This window comes from Melampsora larici-populina, assembly GCF_000204055.1.
Source record: "Melampsora larici-populina 98AG31 unplaced genomic scaffold MELLAscaffold_71, whole genome shotgun sequence".
Lineage (NCBI taxonomy): Eukaryota > Fungi > Basidiomycota > Pucciniomycetes > Pucciniales > Melampsoraceae > Melampsora > Melampsora laricis-populina.
In genome coordinates this window covers 110,921-130,238 of record NW_006768835.1, presented here as the reverse complement: position 1 = coordinate 130,238, position 19,318 = coordinate 110,921, and the positions used below count along the sequence as shown (strand labels likewise).

The 19,318-nt window shown below is 39.9% G+C and overlaps 4 protein-coding genes across 4 annotated transcripts; 2 read left to right on the top strand and 2 right to left on the bottom strand.

Annotated features, from left to right (window-relative positions):
• Positions 1–4,792: 4,792 nt before the first annotated feature.
• Positions 4,793–6,997, top strand: MELLADRAFT_68654 (uncharacterized protein; the record flags this gene model as incomplete). The annotated part of the gene is made up of 5 exons (XM_007417290.1): positions 4,793–4,846; positions 4,917–5,556; positions 5,698–6,484; positions 6,617–6,907; positions 6,946–6,997. The coding sequence occupies 5 exons, from the start codon at positions 4,793–4,795 to the stop codon at positions 6,995–6,997; spliced, it is 1,824 nt and encodes a 607-aa protein (XP_007417352.1).
• A 4,248-nt stretch (positions 6,998–11,245) lies between these two features.
• MELLADRAFT_68653 (uncharacterized protein) lies at positions 11,246–11,991 on the bottom strand (the record flags this gene model as incomplete). The annotated part of the gene is made up of 2 exons (XM_007417289.1): positions 11,246–11,793; positions 11,883–11,991. The coding sequence occupies 2 exons, from the start codon at positions 11,989–11,991 to the stop codon at positions 11,246–11,248; spliced, it is 657 nt and encodes a 218-aa protein (XP_007417351.1).
• A 231-nt stretch (positions 11,992–12,222) lies between these two features.
• On the top strand, positions 12,223–13,788 carry MELLADRAFT_112782 (uncharacterized protein; the record flags this gene model as incomplete). Its single annotated transcript, XM_007417333.1, has 4 exons — positions 12,223–12,462; positions 12,576–13,239; positions 13,332–13,544; positions 13,763–13,788. The coding sequence occupies 4 exons, from the start codon at positions 12,223–12,225 to the stop codon at positions 13,786–13,788; spliced, it is 1,143 nt and encodes a 380-aa protein (XP_007417395.1).
• Positions 13,789–15,090: 1,302 nt separating this feature from the next.
• MELLADRAFT_112781 (uncharacterized protein) lies at positions 15,091–18,079 on the bottom strand (the record flags this gene model as incomplete). The annotated part of the gene is made up of 4 exons (XM_007417318.1): positions 15,091–15,170; positions 15,456–15,665; positions 15,730–17,868; positions 17,953–18,079. 4 exons carry the CDS (start codon positions 18,077–18,079, stop codon positions 15,091–15,093), a joined length of 2,556 nt encoding a protein of 851 aa, XP_007417380.1.
• Positions 18,080–19,318: the final 1,239 nt, after the last annotated feature.

Below are 19,318 nucleotides of genomic sequence, written 5' to 3'. Positions count from 1 at the left end.
TAAAGAACTGGATAAAGTCTCAAATTGAGAAGACATTTTTTGGGGGGAGATGGAATGGTATGTAAAGTATGATTATTGGGAGGATGCTGTTTAAATCAAAGTTTTTGATAATGAATCTAGATTTATAAGTCACAAGCAATGGTCCAAGGGGATTAAGGCAGGTTATTTCATACTTTTCATTTGAAACTCACTTTTGATCATGATTTTGATGGGGTGCACTGGTATGGTAGACGCGGTGGGGAAAGCGGATTATAGAAGGTCACAAGGTGGATGAGTGGGGCAAAGTATGACAGAGGTGAACTCAAGTATGTGTATACCTTTCATGCTAAAGGAAAGATGAACAAGGGTCTTAACAAAGCACAGGACTTCTAATTGTTTGGGGGCAGAGCCTGATGAAATTCCAATAAATTATCTATCAGTGCACACTGCAGTACACCATGTGGACCACTATATGTGTGGACACACTGCCAAAACTGGTGAGTGTAGTGGACATACCACTATAGAAATTTTGGACTTTTGTATAGGGCTGTGCATCAACCACTATCACAAAAACTAATTTTTGAAAGGGTAGTGCCACAGCACTTTCACAACACTACCACTATCCATTGTGTAGTGATTTTGACCTTGCGGCCATTTTTCAAATAAATGAATAATTCAGTGTTGATTGGATAAGCTATCAATGTTTCTTGACCGCGTTTGGAATTTCCCGCCAAATGGGAGCGTGTCTCAGTCATCTCTGCGCAAATTTTTGCAAATGCCACTGCCACCACAAAGGTGACCCTCACTCATCTCACCGGATGTTCACAAATGATATTTTTCTCTTGAAAGATTGCCACAATCAGTCGCACATATGCTATCCGGCGGGATGCCCTAACACTCGGTGAACGACATATTGATGATGCGTGTTACCTTAGGCAACGTCATTTCGAGTGCATACATTAATTTCAAACATCAAGACATGGCATGGATCTCCAGAATTCACCCAAACCTTTTGCGGTGCCCATATAAAATGATGCACCAAAATACTGATCGATGGATTTGGCTTAATCCTTGAATTTTGGGAAGAGGTGTCTAAATGCATACCACCGGATAGAATTGTGAGAGGGTACAATCGTAACAAATGGTCCCTACACCAACATAAGTGGACCATCTAGAACTTCCTTGCAATTAAGCATATGATATTGACTCGTTACTAACTGTCATTCTTTATGAATCACACTTGACCTTGTTGGCTACGGCATCTAGAATTTCATGGAGACGAATGACATGTTACCCAACACAACTGTCACGATCCTTGTCAGCTCCCGAGCTCTTACACATAGAGAGCCAGAAGAGCTACACCTTTTTGTGACATAAAATTTATATTTCCATTTTCTTTTATATATAGTATAACGTAAATTACAGACGTCAAAATATACACTAATAAAATTACAACTTCTTAGACCTAGTTTCAAAGGTCAAAATGGTCCCAGAGTGCTGAGCACCAAGACAACCAAACCGAAATCACACTCAACTAGAAAACAGAGAAAAGAGAAAAGATATAAAAACTGTCTATTAAAAACATTCTCACTCACCTTTTCGAATCACTCACCTTTTCGAAGACTTAGTATCAAAAGAAGAAAGAAGAATATACTTCGTATACTATGACGTAATCTAGTTAAAAATCTATCAAGGAACATTTCGGAAGCTACCCAGCACCATAAGAAAGAGACTAGGTCGGAGAAGAAATCAAAACGAAGATAAGAGATGAACGAAAGGATATGAAAGATCAATTCCAGCTAATCAAGAATTAGAATGGATCATAGAGGAATACTCACAAGCCAAGGATTATTACGTGAGGATCTAATAACTACGACGTAATGGATCATAAGAAGACATTCACAAACTAAGGATGATTACTTGATGAATTAACGGAGCCAAGACACCGATTACGAAAATCAACCTTACGGAAGGAATTAGACCACGACGTAAAATGAGTAATATACTCATTAGAATGCAAATTACGTAAAATGACTAAAGACCCGTTAAGATTAGTAGTATCTATAACAATTGAAGAACACTGCACTTATTAGACCGCAAGCTGAACAATAAGAGTGTCTAAGGTATAAATACCCAGCTAAGAAGCAAGAACGAGAAGGGACCCACCTGATTTTACGCACACCAAATTTTCTATTTAGATTACCATCTAGAAATCGAAAATATCTTTTGAAATACTAGCTTCCAAGAAATTCCCGACGAATAATCTTGTTAGCTTATCTTTTCAAAATAAAATCTTAAATCAGTGTCATTCGCTTTTCTTATAAAACTACTACCCCTCCTGAAGAATTCTATCCGGCGTTAAATCACAGGTTAGTTACATTCCTCTCTAATTCCTCTGGTCAAGGACCCAGGTCTTGTGGCACTCGTGTCGACAAGATCCCTGTTGAGATATCTCACAGGCTGCTCATTAACTTTCGAGTTCTTGAGATCAAGCTACGGCTCAGGCCTGACCTGCCTACATCTGTTAACTAACAGTGGGCCTGTAGTTTACTAACCTTACATAGGAGTGCGAAATTATCTTAGTTAGCTAACAGCTATCTTTTCTTCTTTTCGTGAACATTGATAGGAGAAAACAACTTAGATTCCACGTAACCAGCGGAATCACTCGTCAGGATCTGTGTACGAACTGTTGAGCTAGACCAACCCGTACGTCATTATAGTAGCCACCCTGACAATCCTAGGAATGTGATACTTGTACTTACACATACATGACATGTAGCTTTGGTATCAGTAGAGCCCTCAAGGCTCACGAGTGGCAGAGGTTGATCCTCACTTAGCAATCTATCTAGTTAGACTGATCATCCTCAAGGTCCCCTTGTATCTCATCCTTGAGCCCCATTTGTAAAAAAACTAGATTGATCTGTTGAAATCATCACTATCCTATCACAATGACCACACAGTTCATGTGTTTGTTCCCTATCCATGATGGTGTTACTTGCAGGAGTTCGCTACAAATTTTTTCTCTTGGAATACTTGTCTAGTCAAACCTTGGGAGGCTTCGCAGCGGGAAGGAATTCGGATAAATTGTGAATCAGAATTTACTAGCTTTACTCGTGAGGTTAATAATATATTGAGTCATGAAAGGCCATTGATGGTTTTGATTGCTGTATATATCATTATGTTCCTTTGGAAAGATTGTGTCACAGGAGATATCAATCTTGAATCATATTCCATGGTAGTAGCAGTCTGTGATTGGAGGTTTGGAGACATTGGAAAGTTGAAGTGCTTATCTCAATCAAAAACAGGTAATCATTAGTGGGGTTCAAGTTAAAAAAAAATGGACTTATAACGGATTTTAAGCAATGTTCGGGAGTAACAAATTATAGTTTTATTTATAAGCCATCCGAGCAGCTTTAGAGCTGCTCGGATAACTTATAATTTATAAGTTGATGCTTTAAATTATAAGCAAATCGAAATTTTTCTGCTTCAAGAAAAAAGTAGATTATCTGGTACTTCTTTCAACGGTTCTTTTTAGAAAGATATACTTTTTTTTTCTGTCAACTGTGTTTTTTAAATTTTTCTTTTTCGTAAACTGTTTTTTTTTTAATTTTTCATTTCTAAACTGTGTTTTTTGTTTTTTTCGTTTTTGTAAACTATGTTTTTTGTTTGTTTTCTCCGTTGTTCAGCCCATAACAACAGAGATAAACTACTGTTGGTGGCCGGTTCGGAACCAAGAAGCCTATAGCCGTGATTGGTCATCCAGCTCACCAACCACCTTCACCAACCACCTTGTGCCGGATATGGAATCCCCACCACCACCACCACAACAACCGATATCAAACGATATCTTGACGCACCCGGCGATATTACTTCAAAATCAAGATCCTACTCAGAAGTTTATGCGGATGCGGAGGAAGCCTTTTCAAAACCACCAATCGGACTCGATATCATATCAAAGCAATCAACAAGCTTCCCTCGCTTTTGACCACAGCTTATCAGCCATTCAACTTGATCCTTTCGTGGACGTGGACACCCTCTCTGACTATTTAAATCAACTTGCCTCAAGATCATTCTATCAAATCAACTCACCTCAAGATCATTCTATCAAGTTTTTCTCCTCAATCAACTCTCTTCATTCAAGTCTTGCTCGTTATTTATCTCGTTACTGTACTTCAGGATTCAGCTTCTTTCGGTTATCTTTATTCTCAGTCTCGTTTTCGTACTTTAAGATCCAGTTTCATTCAAGTCTTTCCCGTTATTTATCTCGTTTTCGTACTTTAGGATTCAGCTTCATTCAAGTCTTTCTCGTTACAGCTTCTTTCGGTTATCTTTATTCTCAGTCTCGTTTTCGTACTTTAGGATCCAGTTTCTATCAAGTCTTTCCCGTTATTTATCTCGTTTTCGTACTTTAGGATTCAGTGTCTTTCAAGTCTTTCTCGTTATTTATCTCGTTACTGTACTTCAGGATTCAGCTTCTTTTGGTTATCTTTATTCTCAGTCTCAACCAAGTCTCCTCGTTTTGTTATCTCAAGATCGTCTTATCTGGTTTCTACTTTTTCAAGTAAGTCTTCTCGATCTTGATCTTGTTACTGTACTTTAGGATTCAGTCTCAACCAAGTCTTCTCTTTTGTTATCTCAAGATTGTCTTATCCGGTTTCGTTTCTACTCCTTCAATCAAGTCTTCTCAATCTCGATCTCGTTCTCTCGTATCCGGTTTCGTTTCTACTTTTTCAATCAAGTCTTCTCAATCTCGATCTCGTTCTCTCGTATCTGGTTTCTACTTTTATCCGCCTCTCTGGATCTACTATTGGCAATGCCTCCAAAGCCAAAGCCAAAGCAATCCCCCAAGCTTACAAAAAGTGGTTTGGTATGTTGTTTTATATTCTATTTGATTGTTGATGAATGCTGACTTACCCTTCTGTTTTTCTACCTTCTAGCCAAGAAAACCTCGTCGCACGAAGGCAGCTTTAGCATCAGATGCTGCCTTATGTGGGCAAACGGTGAGAGGCAAGCAAACTCGTGCTGAACTCAGACAATCTCGTTTGGCTGCGGAAGAACGAGACCGCTTGGAAACCCAAAAGTCCACCACTTCACGTTCAACGGTCACAGCTTCAAGATCCCAGGGAACTTCAGCAACTCCCAAATCTAGAATTCCGACTCTAAAATCTCCAGCTTTGACTCCGAAACCTCCTTCAGCATCTCAACCTTCTGTACCAGCATCCCAAGCAACACAAAATGGACCTCTCTTTCGAAGACCCGACTATGAGCGTATTGTGACTTTCCTGTCTGTACCTAAGAACCGCGATATAATCTTTGGATCGGCTCGAACCAAGGTCACCGGCTTACCTATGTCCCCAGCTACCTACCTCAGCACCTTAGCCAAAGAAATCAACACGGACTACAACACCCGAAATCGAATCTTTAGTCGATCAAAATCACACCCAAACGGATTGGTAATGAACCTCACCGGGAGAACTCTGGAAGCCCGCATCAAACGGTACAAGGCCAGGTACCACAGAGTCAGAGAGCTAGCTTGTTCGACTGGGCAAGGTCTAAAAGATGAACAATGTGCAAAAGGTTTTGATACTCCTCAAGAGTTATTAGAGCACAAGTGTCCTTTTTATGCTGAAATGGACGCCATCTTCAAAGATAAGCCAAATATCAGTGCTTTTGCAGTGATGGACACTGGAACAACTTCGACTTTGAATCCCTTACCAGCCGAGCAATCTTCCGTCGAGTCCTCTGAAATGAAAAGCGAAGTCACTCACGTTTCCGACTCAGAAGAGGAACAAACTCAAGAAAAAATTCATCCATTCCATCCAGATCGAACGGCATCTCACTTAAGTTTATCTGCTCAAGACAATCACGCTGAAGATTACGAAGATTACGAAGAAGATCAGGAGGAGGAGGAGGAGGCTCAAGATCAAGCTCAAGATGAAAACAACTCTGATTATCGCATTTCAACCCGACAAGAATCAGAATCCAGACTTCAGGCATTCATCGCTTCTCTCACACCTGATTTGGATCTACCCTTCCCACCTGATTTCAATATCCCCTTCCCTCTTGATCCTTCTCAAGCCGAATTCGAATTCCCGGACCTACCACCACCAATTGATCCTTCTGCTGATTACTGCCTCAACATGCCACCAGGAAATTTCTCTCCAGTAGCCGGCGCTCAACCTGTGGTCGATGATCTTTACTTGAATCTCAACAAAGACAGTTGTCCAGCTGACAATCCTTCCACCGCGACTAACCATTCAATCTTACCACCTGATTACGATCCAGTACCAGAGTTGGAGTTCAACAGCGGAAATGAAGACATCCTAGACGAGCACATCCCAGACGAGCAACCAACTCAAACCACCAAAAAGCCCAAGAAGAAACACCGTGCGGAAGCCTTGCTCACAGCCGAGGAAATGGCTCTTGATTCTGGAAGCGACGACGATTCGGAAATCCTTGGCCCTTCCAAGAAGAGGATGAAGCAATCACAACCCCAGTCCCGCAAGTCCACCGGCCCCAACAAAACCATTGTCTCCCGCCCGATGGATCCTCTTCCTTCTATCGATCCATCGGCAGTTCGTACGAAGGACCTCAAGAATCCTATCGCTGTTGCACTGATGACTAGCAGCCATGATAGAAATAAAGAGATCAGATCTAACAACATCTGGCGTCGCAACTTAGAGATGATGAAGCAAAAAGAGGCTGCTGACGCCGAGGTAATCAGAAAGCAAGAAGTACAAGCCGTGAAGCTATTCGAACAGCAAAAACTTGAGAAGGAGCATATACAAGCACAAATTGTTGAACGTAGCAAATTCGCTCAAAGCCTTATTTTATCTGGCAAATCTCCTCAAGAAGTTACAGATTACCTTGCTGCAGTATTTCCTGCCTTTGGAACCGATTCTCTTGCTGTTGTCTCATCTGAACAATCGTAAGTGTATCTATTTATCTATCTTCTACTGAATCAAGTTTACTGATTTCCTATTTTCCTCATCTTCCAATCATCTCACAGGACATCTAAACAAGTCCTTAATTAATTCGATTCTGTAGGCTTTCAACAATCAATTGACGAAAACAAACTTTTCAATCTTTCTTGACCATCCATCAAATCAAAGAAATCAAATTAAACTTTTCAATCTTTCTCGACCATCCATCAAATTAAAGAAATCAAATTAAACAAATCAGTCATGTAGACTTCAAGCTTATCAAACAAATCAAATCAAACAAATCAAATCAAACAAATGAAATTAAACAAATCAAATCAAACAAATCAAATCAAACAAATGAAATTAAACAAATCAAATCAAACAAATCAAATCAAACAAATGAAATTAAACAAATCAAATCAAACAAATCAAATCAGTCATCTAGACTCAAGATTCCTTTTTAAATCTTCTTTCCATCCCCTTTTAGTTTCTTTTTTATGAACTGAGTTCAAGTCCATTTTTATGTATTCCTTTTTCTTTTCTTACTTCTCAAGTTGATTGGACTGAGTCCATTTTTATGTATTCCTTTTTCTTTTCTTACTTCTCAAGTTGATTGGACTGAGTCCATTTTTATGTATTCCTTTTTCTTTTCTTACTTCTCAAGTTGATTGGACTGAGTTCAACTCATGTAACTTGTATTTGTATTCTCCTGTGTTGAACCAAGTACAAGGTTATTGATTGTGTACATTGTTTGTTTCTTCCTCTGTTCCTCAAGTTGTTTTTTATGAAAGTTCAATGAAATCAATCGTTCAAAGGATTGGACTTGCAAAATCCTCACTCTCTTTTACCGTATTATAAACTTGTCTTTGACGAGGAAATTGTAGAGAAATCTCAAATGAGAAATTGAAGATGCTCATGATAGAAGAAAATAAAACCTGTGCGAGTTGATTGACACATAAGAAACATGATTTTCATATAACTTGACATCTTCCAACAGAACAACATGTGAGTAGATACAAAAGAAACAGGGATTCGACTTTTATTTGAATTATTTGAATTGAAAGTTTCATAAAAACGTATGTACTATTGAATAACATTGACTTCAATCTGAAAGAATTTCATCACCTGTAGATTATCCAAAAGCTTTGTTAGGTGAAATCAAAATCAAAATCAAATAAGAAAGAATACAAAACTGATCATAACTTACACTTTAAATACGAGGATCCACAATTGGCAGGCCACCACTTTTCCAGTTGTAAGATACAGCCCAGTCCCGTACCTTGTCCCTTTTTGAACGACCTCTTTCTTGTGCACTTAAATCCACAGGTGCTTCAAAATCATCCATACCAGCATTATCATGATTATTACCTTCCGTAATTGGCTCCGTCAAGTCATCCCATGCATTTCCAAGATTGGCCAGCATGTTGTGAAGGATAGCACAACATTTGATCCAATGGAGTATATGATTCATATGTTCCTTTTTGTCTAATGCAAGCCGAAGTCCTTGAAGCGAGGCCCAGCGACCCTTCAAGATTCCAATACAGTGTTCATTACGAACACGGGCTTTTGCCACGCACCAATTAAATTCGCGATTCCTATCAATCTGAGCAGCTGGTCCTTTGTAAGAAGGAACCACAGTTTCGGATGCAACATATGCTGAATCAGCAACAAGATACTCACCTACAATTACGAAGAAATTCATCAGCCCAAGATAAAGACAAAAAGAATACACAAAAGAAGAAGACTGTACACACCCGGTGAGAAATACTTGTCTGGGTTTCCTGCCAAGTCGCTCTTTCCATAGACCGTACTATCGCAGCAAGAGCCAGGCCAGCCGCCATAAAGATAAGTGATGCGCCGATTGCAATCACAAATTACTTGCACATTGATCGAATAATCATGTTTTCTATCAAAGAAAACTTCACCATCTTGTCCAGGCCTTTGATACAAAGGGATCGTGGTTCCATCCACAAATCCAACACATCCAGGAAAGCCATCTTGCTTTAAAACTGATGAGATTCCCTTTCGTCGATCAGCTGATGGCCAAGCCAGATAATGGCCACCTCTATCGATTATGGCCTTTATGACTCGGCGGGTACACTTGATGACCTGACCACGGCTAACCTTGTAGTTACGTGAGAACCGGCCTACTGACGCTCCATTTCCGTTACTGCCTAATCGTTCGAGAGTTATAGCAAGCTGTTGTTCGAGTGGAGGTGGTGGGTTATTGCTGGTTGAAATGAAGCTGGGATGGTCCTTAATCAAGTCCCTCAGTGCTTCGAATCCTTCAGGAGTGGTCCGCATTGCTTGTCGAAAGTCTTTGCGGCATTCACGTAGCATATCATTTAAGTTGAATGGAGAGGCGTGAGGTGCTTTGAATCTGGGAACAAGGTATCGAGTTTCGCTGACCCAAGTAAGTAGCTCGGCAAGTTCATTCTCTTGATTGAAATTCTGATCATAGAGCTCGGCCTCTTCTGGATTGTCCGGATATAAGAGCTGGCCATCGGTAGGAAAGTCTGTCTCTTCGTCATCATACACCGCAAAGTCGTTCATCGAGTCTAGATGTTCCCAGACACAGGCAAGGGTGAGATCTCGAATCATCTGAGCCCGTTGGGAAAGACGCATGTTGGAATTCGGATTGATTGAAAAGAAACCAGGCGAATTGGTGGTTTGAGTCTGATCACACAAGCATCGATTGGTTAGTATTTTGAGTATCAACCATCAAAGAGAGGAAAAATTACTTACATAAATCAGCTCTTTCAGTATGTTCTCCTTCAAACGGTGATCTGAAGTGGGACAAATGCCCCTGGCATTTGTAGCGTGAAGCCAACAATGTGTGGGACACTCGACACCAACAGCAGGTCAAACGTTGAATCGGGTGTTTCTGAGGGAAAGGTCAAACAGTATCGTATCGAAATGAAGCGTAGGATGTTCGACCGTCGAATCGGGTGTTTCGGAGGGACAAGTCAAACAGTATCGTATCGAAATGAGGGGTAGGGAAGGTGAGAGGTGATCGATTTGTGGAGATGGTTCGGAGCCAGGCGAGGAGTGTTGAATTTGGGCCTGTGGTACCAAGCCCTGTACAAGTAGTAGCATAGTCTTGTAGCGGGGTTAGGTATCACATTTCAATTTCGACTCTTCTAGAAACACCTTTAAAAAATGTATCTCATCGATCTTCAACACATTTTATTCCATTTTTTCTGATTTCAACCTTTTGAAAACTGTATCTTTGCTTCAAAGGTTGTTTTTTATAGACCAACCTGACTTATATTTAGGTACTTTTGTGGACTGATCACGCATTTTATAAGCACCAAGCAGACTTAAAAAGTGGCTCGAGTTGCCTATAATCTTAGCTCAATTTTTTTAACTTGAACCCCACTATTGCTCTGATGCAAAAACATCTGAAGCGTTTTGCAACTCAGATAACATCAGATAGTGTGATGTATATATCCTTTACTGAACAGGGTGATACACAAAATCAATAAGACTTGAAAACACAAACCATTTTTTAAACGAAATGTACCGAATTCAATGAGGAAAACTTGTTGGATCTTCTACCTCAGTCTCTTGCTAGACTTTACAAAGTGCCTCTCGCGGCGTCCCATGGAACCTGTTAATCTACGTTTCTTGCAATGTTCTGAGAGATTCCCTGGAAGCAAGGTTGAAAACCAAAATCATACAGGACTGTGATCACTCATAAATCACATTAACAAAGAGTATGAGATATCTGATCCATCAGCTAAAGGCATCATAGAGATGACATATGAGTGATAAAAAGTTGAAATCAGAATTCTAATTCAAATCTACTTGCCTGGTTTGTTTCTTTCAAGTTATGGGATGCAATCAGACAATCTATCCCCCAAAAAGATGCTTTGTATACCAGCAAGTTGGAAAACTTTTCCATCTCTGTCTGGTTTCGCCCATTTATTGCTTTTTATTAGTGTATAGAGTCATGATATGTATCACAATCAGTCTTATTTGTTCATGTGTTTGGATATTATATTCAATAATAAAACGTCATTGGAGGTGTGTATAGAGAGAGAGAATTAAAAAGAATCTGCAAGTTGGATGAGAACAGAAAGAAAGCTGTTGAAATCCTTTCGTGTATGGATCATCATATCTGTCCAAACCTTATGGTCTGAGTCTGATTGAGGTATCAACAAAACATAGAAAGAATCTTCGGAGAATACAATGAAAAACTGTGCAGAATGATTGTGAGATAAACCGTGTTGGTAAAAATGTACAGGAAAAGGGAAGAACAGTATTTTGAGCGTCTTAAAAGCCACCCCGGAGCCTTCAAGAAACCTGGAGGTATCTTGGATATAGATGATATGCATTCCCTTTCAAGCTCCACGTTGAATCTTATCGAGCATTCGATTTAGCTTAACTGATAATCTAGGTTGTCCATTCGGATGAAGCATCTGATTCTTTTTCAACCGAGATAATGAAGATCGGTTGTTTTTCGTAGGATTATGAGGATCGGGTAAATTAGACGATGATGTGAAAGGTTGTGATTCTTGAATCTTGCGCTTTTTTAAACTGGGTTGAGTTTCAATGATCTCATTATTATTCGTACTGTGTGACGATTTTTGAGGACGTTTAAGTGAATTAAATTGAGATTGAGATTGAGATTCATCATGATCTATTCTCATTCCATCTTTACGCGGTCCAAGTTTTGGTTGTGGAAAGGTTGAAGTATCTAAGTCCATTGGATCATTGACTTCCATTCCTCGTTTCAATTCAAATGCATTCGTTGGGTCAGATCGACTTGTAGATTGATTTGGTCCTTTATGAGATTTGGTTTCAGTTGAATAACCAGCTTGGATTAATTCTTTGGCTCTTTGCTTCTTTAATTTTGCTTTATGGATGAGGGTTTTTTTGATTTGAACAGCTAAAAGGTCAGACAAACGAAGTTAGATATCGTTTTTTTATTGAATCGAAATTTTAATCAGTGAAATGATTCTGATTAATCGATCGTACCTTTTCCACGATAAGATTCTGACATTTTGGAAAGTTTACCAATCTTGAATCCATTTGATTTTTTGTTATGATTGAGATGTTTGGTTTGATTATGTTTTTGAGGTGGCATGGTTGAAGTTCTTGGAATTCTGTAGAGCAATAGAACTTGATGGGTGAAGTTAAAGTCAGCCAAAGTATCTGGCCTTTATCTATAACCGAATGGCGTGTACGGTAACCGGTTACATACTTGGTGTACCGTGTACCGTGTACCGTGTGGAATTACACTACAGTCGGACTTGACAAGACCAAGATTTTTCGTACAAAAACCCACTGCGCATTCATTTCTTCCAGCTTGTCATTCATGAGCTCTGCACTCTTGACTTCCCTTTATCAAGGTGCTCAACTCACATCAGCATTTTCTATCAGATCAATTCATAGACTTCTGAATTTCTTTGATTCACCTCTCATCAAATCTTCTGACAATCCTGTTGGTTGTACACTTCCTCAGCAAACTCTCACCAAGATCAAGAACTTAACCCCGTTAAAGCGACGTCCTTCGATTCCACTCAAGTCTTCCAAGTTTCAGAAGATGGCATACCAGGTGACTTTCAAGTTGGATTTTGGTCATATTCAATATCTCTCCCAATGACCGTGTGATCAAATAAAGTCACCACTCTAGAATTGAAAAAGCTGATCAACTTCTTTCGCACAAAGGAAACTATCCCATCCGATAATGTTGCCCGTCCAGATTTTCAGGTCCAAGATCCACGATGGCCTCCTCAGACAATCTATCTTTGCCCTTCCGAGAATTATTCAAAGAGGCATCTGAAAAGTTTATTGAATGAAGTCGTCGCGGATGGAATCGACATACATGGTCCTTCAAATGCGAATAATCAATCTGGATCGAAATCGATGAAAGCCATCGCATTCGATATGGAATGGTGTCACGATTGGAGTAGAAAGTGCGCTCGAACCACATCACTTATTCAACTTGCTGGTCGATCTAAGGTACTCATTATTCAACTCGTTCAACTGGATGGACAAAAGTGGAAAGAAGCCACCTTTCCTCAGTGTTTAGCAGATTTGATCACGAGTACAGAAATCATCAAGATGGGAGCCGGAATCATCAGCGATGAACGGAAGATCGATCAAGATATCTGGATTGACAGTCATGATCAGATCGTTAAGCTTAAAAATTATTTAGAGATTAATGATCTGATTAAAAAATTTGATAGTCAAGCAAAAGAGGAGATAGGAAATGGAACTTTTTCTTTGCAAAAATTAGTCGACCGATACTTGAACCTTCATCTACCAAAGACCAAAAAATTGACTATCTCCAATTGGGAGACCACTCAGCTTACGAGTTCACAAGCTCATTGTAAGTCAAGTAAAACCTGGATTGCACAATTTCATAAGGGTGAATAATTCACTTTCTGACCATCAATGTTCATGTTTTTGTTCGATCGTTAGACGCCGCAGCAGATGTAGTGACCGTGATAAGAATTTACGAACGGTTGATGTCCTCTGGGGATGGTAATCTGAATGACGTGAAACCACTTCTGAAAGCCACCCAGCCACCACGAAAATCCGATCTCCCATTTGCAGATCCCCCCAAAAAACCCAAGTCATCAAAAAAGAAGCGACCAGCGCCTAAGGGCCCCTCGACCAATTCGACCGCTTCAAGTAAGCCTGCTGATCTGCCTTCAGGTAGCAGTGATCGGTGGTAATCTATGAAGAACTCCTGGCAAGCTTAGATTCCAAAGATCATCAGTTGGTGCAATCAATGGTCACAAGGTTGACAATCGAACAGTCTCTGTATAAATGTCACCAGCCGTGTTTCGCAATCAAATGATATCATTTTCTTGCAAAATTTCTTCTATCTTACTCTTTGTTTCATCTAGTTTTCATGTGGATCATCTCTAAGTGATTCTTGATATACAATAATCATGTACAATTCTCTATATAGTACACGTTGATGGAGCCTTTTTATATTGTGTTGTATTTTTAGCAGCGTTGAACTTGTTCTTATGTAGTTTTGGGCAGCAAGAAGATTTCTTTAGGGTACACTCTTGGATTCAAAGCTCCAGATTCAGTGATCCTTCATGACAAAAAAACACATTCAAGGTTCCCAAGGTTCCAGTTCAAATCATGTATATTGAAGGTGGGTTATCACTATCTGATTCAAAGTGTGAGGTTCACAATCAGAATTTCACATGGAACACATAAGAAAACAAAGGCAATGGAACCAATAAAATCATCAATGTGTACTTCACCCTATGTACCACTATTTTGATAGAGCTTCATTGAGCGAAGTTGCAGACAAGAAGTAAAGCTTTATAAACACCTATCCACTATATACATACAACAAATTCCCCAAGTGGAAGGATGTATGCTTGAGAGTAGAATTGGACATAAATCAAAAGTACCATGCACCTGAGCCATAACACCCACGCTACATACATGCAAACCACTGATCAATTTGGTAGCTATTATCTACATACAAATTTTCTCAGTTATCTGCTCATCTGAACAAGTTAATCATATGTAATACATCATGTAACCTTTTACAGATTGAGAAAGATGTCTAAAAAGCTGACTATGTGTATTGATTTTGAATTTTGGTGTAATTGTATGAACAAAACTTGATGTAATATCCTTTCTTTTACTGTTGAATGGCTTCATGAGTATTGCCTGGCTGGGTATCCATGGAGTTATATGTAGTTGATTTTTTGGATGTCTTTCTCCATCCAACAAAGGTTACAGGACGTATTACATACAATTCACTTGCTCAAATGAGTGGACAACTGAGCAAAGCTGTATGTAGATGATATCTAACAATTTTCTCAGTGGTTTGCATATATGTAGTGTGAGTGTTATAGCTCAGGTGCATTGTACTTTTGATTCTATGTCCAATTCTACCCTCAAGTACATTCCTCTCTTCCTCTGGGGGAAGTTGTTTGATATTTACAGTGTATACCAAATTTGTTTTGGATGTTCACCCTTGTGAAGTCTCAAGTGGGATCGAATTATCTGAAAGACACAGGTTGTGAGGAAGAAATCTTACCATAAACAAGGCTTTTGAACAAAGTATGGAATGTCTCAAAAAGAATTTTTTGATATAAAAAGGAGTTTGGGCCAAATAAAGTGAGGTATGATGCTTTTCAGGTATGAAAGAAACAAATTATGCCAAAAATATCAACAAAACAAACCACCCTGGAATCTGAAGAACTCATCCAATACCAGCCAAGTAGAAATTAAGGACAGGTAAATGTAAAACTGATACCAGGACCCACAGTTCTGAGCAGGTGTCTGAAGAAACCATCCAATACCACCCAAGTCAAAAGTAAGCACAGGGGATTGAGCTTATTGAGTCCTCTTGTCCTTATCTTTTTCTTTTTCTTCTTGTATGCATATGTTTGTAGAGTTTCTCACCAAGCTTGAAACTGAAGCAGCTGCTACAGCTAGTCCCAGATCATGATTGCTCAGGAGAGAGCTGTATGGGAAGATTCAGATCTGGTATTTCTACCCTATTGATGTGATTATGGGAGATTATTGATTCCATCCCTGAAGGTCCTGTTTTTTGGCTGTCCTTACTTGCTTGAGAAAATGAGGCAGCCCCAATTTTTGAAAGACTGGGAACTGCCTTGTTAAAATTGTTATTTGATGAGAGAGGTTCCTGGGCGTTGTTGTGATCAAGAACAGACAAGTCCTCTTCCATTAGATCATTGAGGTTGATGTGGTGATTTTCTTGATCCCTCTGTGGTACATGTTTAGTTTGGCCTGGAATGATTGGTGAGAGTGGATCTAAAAAGCTTTGGATGTCAGTTGTGATCAATGGTTCCTTGATCAATTTCATCAATCAGCTTACCTGATGATTCAGGCTCACTTCCTGTAGTCTGTATGAAATCTTGACTCCCCTGTCCTTTTTGTACAGCTTCATTCTGATGGTCTTTTGAGGTTTGTATTTGGTCAAACTTTGGTGCATTGTCATGCCTATTTTCTCTTGAAACAAACCCCACTGGAATATCTGGTAGAACAATTTTGTAGGTTGTAGTCCGGGGTCTCTTTTTGAATGGCACAAGCAAGTCTCTAGCCTCCTGCATTGCATGGCCCATTCCCTGATCAGAGGTATTCTCTGATTGCTTGCCTGAAGCTTCATCTTCACCAGGAGTATTTGAATATCTGGTTGCTTTCCTCTTGGGTATCCTGAAGTTCAGCATTTCTTGAATGTTTTTATTTGATTCCTTTTCTTGAATGGTTTCCTTGAATTGAGTGGAAGGAATGGTCTCATAATGTTCTTCATCTTCTGGGAAAACATAAGTTCTTGTATGCCTAGGTGGATTCCTCCTGGGACCTTCAAGTGTCTTTTTCTTTGACTTGAATAGCTTTGGCTGTTTTGATGAATTATACCTTTTTGTACCCCTATCTGGATTCCTGACATATTTCTTGGCTGGTTTCATCTTTGAATTGAATAATGCTGCTTCGGGTTCATCTGAGATCATATCAGATTCATCAAGCCAAATGGAATTTGACAAATGAGGTGTTTTTCCTTTTTCTGCAACCAAGGTCATCTGTCCATGCAATTTGTTCAGTGTCACAGAAGACTTGAGGTGATTTAAATAAACTCTTCCCAGCCCTAACTCCATCCACTCAACTGCATTTGTTTTTCTAATCCCAGATGTTACAAATGATACCAAACTCCAATAGTACATCATAAACTTGGCTTTCATACCTTTGTCCTTGGTGATATTTGAAGAAGAATCTGTCTTGGTGACTGTGTCCAATACTGTGGAAATTCTTCTGATGAAGAGGTAAAACATCACACTGTTCTCTATCCGTTTCTCAGATTGTCTATGTTCAGATCTCATTGGAAGTGATCTCAGTGCTGATTGAAGTATGAACCATAGTACTTGTTGTTCTTCAGATTCATCTTCTTCAAGGTCAACCACTAATTTGATAGTCCTTGAGATGTGATTTAACATTTCTCTATCCCTGACACTACCAGCTTGTGCGGTTTCCAAAAGGGCTACATAACCTTCCATGGTGTACACTTTGGAAGGAAGTTTTTCACATGTATTTGCAATCTTATTTGAGAGTTCCAGAAGTCTTGATGAAATCTCTAGGTCTTGTTCTCCAGATTGGGACCAAGTCTTGTGGATGTTTATCTCAAGTTGTGCTGAGCTTTTGCCATTGATCTTGTCAGGGTAGCCAAAAAGAGGTAATGTTAGCGGCTTGTTGGTAGGATATGGTGGCCGGTTGATCAGGTACCGGTGCATTTGTATGGGATTGGTGGCCTTTTTGTGAAGCAGGTATATTGTGCCACGCTGCGATCTTTCAAGACTTGGAGTAAAGTTTTTAAAGATCAAATTCCTGTCCTGCGCCCCTGCAGCTGCTAATTTGTCAAAGATTTCAATAAGTCTCATGTATGCCTGATAATATTTAGAATATTGCAGTTGATCTTCTTTGGTAATCATTTGCTTCCAATCAAGCTTCCCTCCTGAGCTCGAGGAGAGACCAATGGTCTCACCCTTGGTCTTGCTAAATTTCTCAAGCAAGAGGTGCAGACTTAATTCTGACATAACTGAATCCAGGAATGGAGTAACAACCTCCCTTGCAACGCGTCTGTCATTGTCTCGGTCATTTGAATTTGGTGGAAACTTGTAAGTTGCTATCAACCTTTGCGCCAAGCTTTGCGTTTCTTCATCGGTCGTTCCGGGCAAGTGATGTTTGAGTACCTCAGCAAGATAATATACAGCGATCGCAAGGGTTTTTTTCTTTTTATCTTTTGCCCATATCGCAGCACTGCGACGGATTGTGTCAATCTCTTCAGGCAGAAGGTTTAAATTACTTAATATTCCCTTCGCAACATTTCCCAGCGTCTTCCCAAAAACCACAGTGTATTTGTTTTTCTTTACGACTTCTTCAATAGTTCTCAAGTCTCTCCAAGTATCCAGATGCTCCTGTTGCAAGAGATGTCTGTCCACTGGCGCGATGATTCCTGCTCGATCTGAATGTCACAACCATTAGCGGTGTGAGCTTCACGGTGTATATAAGTTTTGAATAAGTTTTCATGATGTTTGGTTTAACTGACCAAGATTTGATGCTTGCACCACTTGTTCTGACTCAAGCAGCCTTGTATGGATACTCTCATGAAACAGTGATCTGACATGAATGATCAAACCGAAAATAGTGCCAAAATTGAGAAGAAAGGTGTACATTTTCCTTCGATGAGTTTGTAAGATCTTTGAGTGAGTGTTTGTTGTGAGCATATGTATACTGTTATCGTAAATGGAATTGGTGGATGCGTATGATCTTTGACAATCTTTGATTCTCAACCGGCAAGAGGTGAAATATAAATTCTCTCATGACTAATCAGCGCAGTGCAAAACAAGTTATCAAACGTCAATGTTGATAAAACTTGCGCATGCAATGAAATTCTGTCTTTCACGAGTGATATAGCCCCTGACAATTTACAGCGGAAAGCATTAGCTTAACACAAGCCCTCTCTGCGCGGCCACGTCCGCGCGCCTCGCAGAGGGGCTTGCGACTAATCGTGGATTCCTGGCACGGAGACTCCACCGGTTAAGTCCTCTTATGTAGTTTTTTGATTTTTCCCGCTTTCCTCACTGATCAACACGACTTTTCCTTGCAGGAAAAGTTGTTCATCTTTTTGTTCTACACATCCTTGTAGTCTTGGATCATAGACAAACCATCTGATGCAGCAAAAATCATGGCTTGAACATTTTTACAACACCAGCCTGTATTGTGGTCTGTTCCAATACTTTTGGTACCCTAGTTTCTGCCTGTGACAGGGAGAATACCTTTTGGACTTTCAGACATTGTATTTTCTTCTAAATCACGTTCAGTGCAAATACAGGCTGTACATCTACCTACATGTGTGACATAAGAGCTTGTAAAATCAGCTCATGATCAGGCTGATGAAGTCGTGATGACCAGCATATCAAGGTGCCACCACATGTAAGAAGTTAATATGAACAACTTTGCCTGCAAGGTAAAGTTGTGTTTATCATGTGAGGAAAGTGGGAAAAATCAAAAAACTACATAAGAGGACTTAACCGGTGGAGTCTCCGTGCCAGGAATCCACGATTAGTCGCAAGCCCCTCTGCGAGGCGCGCGGACGTGGCCGCGCAGAGAGGGCTTGTGTTAAGCTAACGGAAAGCAGCACTTAGTTAAGTTTGCTGTCAGTTGCTCTGTGAGACGTCGTGAGACTCCGAGGCGCCCCAAGAACGGAATGTATGCATGAGTTTAACCTAGTTTAACACTCTGCGGAGAGGTGGGGTATTTACACCGCGGGAATCAACTCATTTGAAACCGGATTGAGCTTAATTTTGGTGTCCGGGTTTGAAATTCCCTCGAATTGTGAATTGTGTTCACAACTCGTTTGCATTATGTTTGCCGATTCCCCTCGGGCTGTAACTCTTGTAACTTCGGCTGGC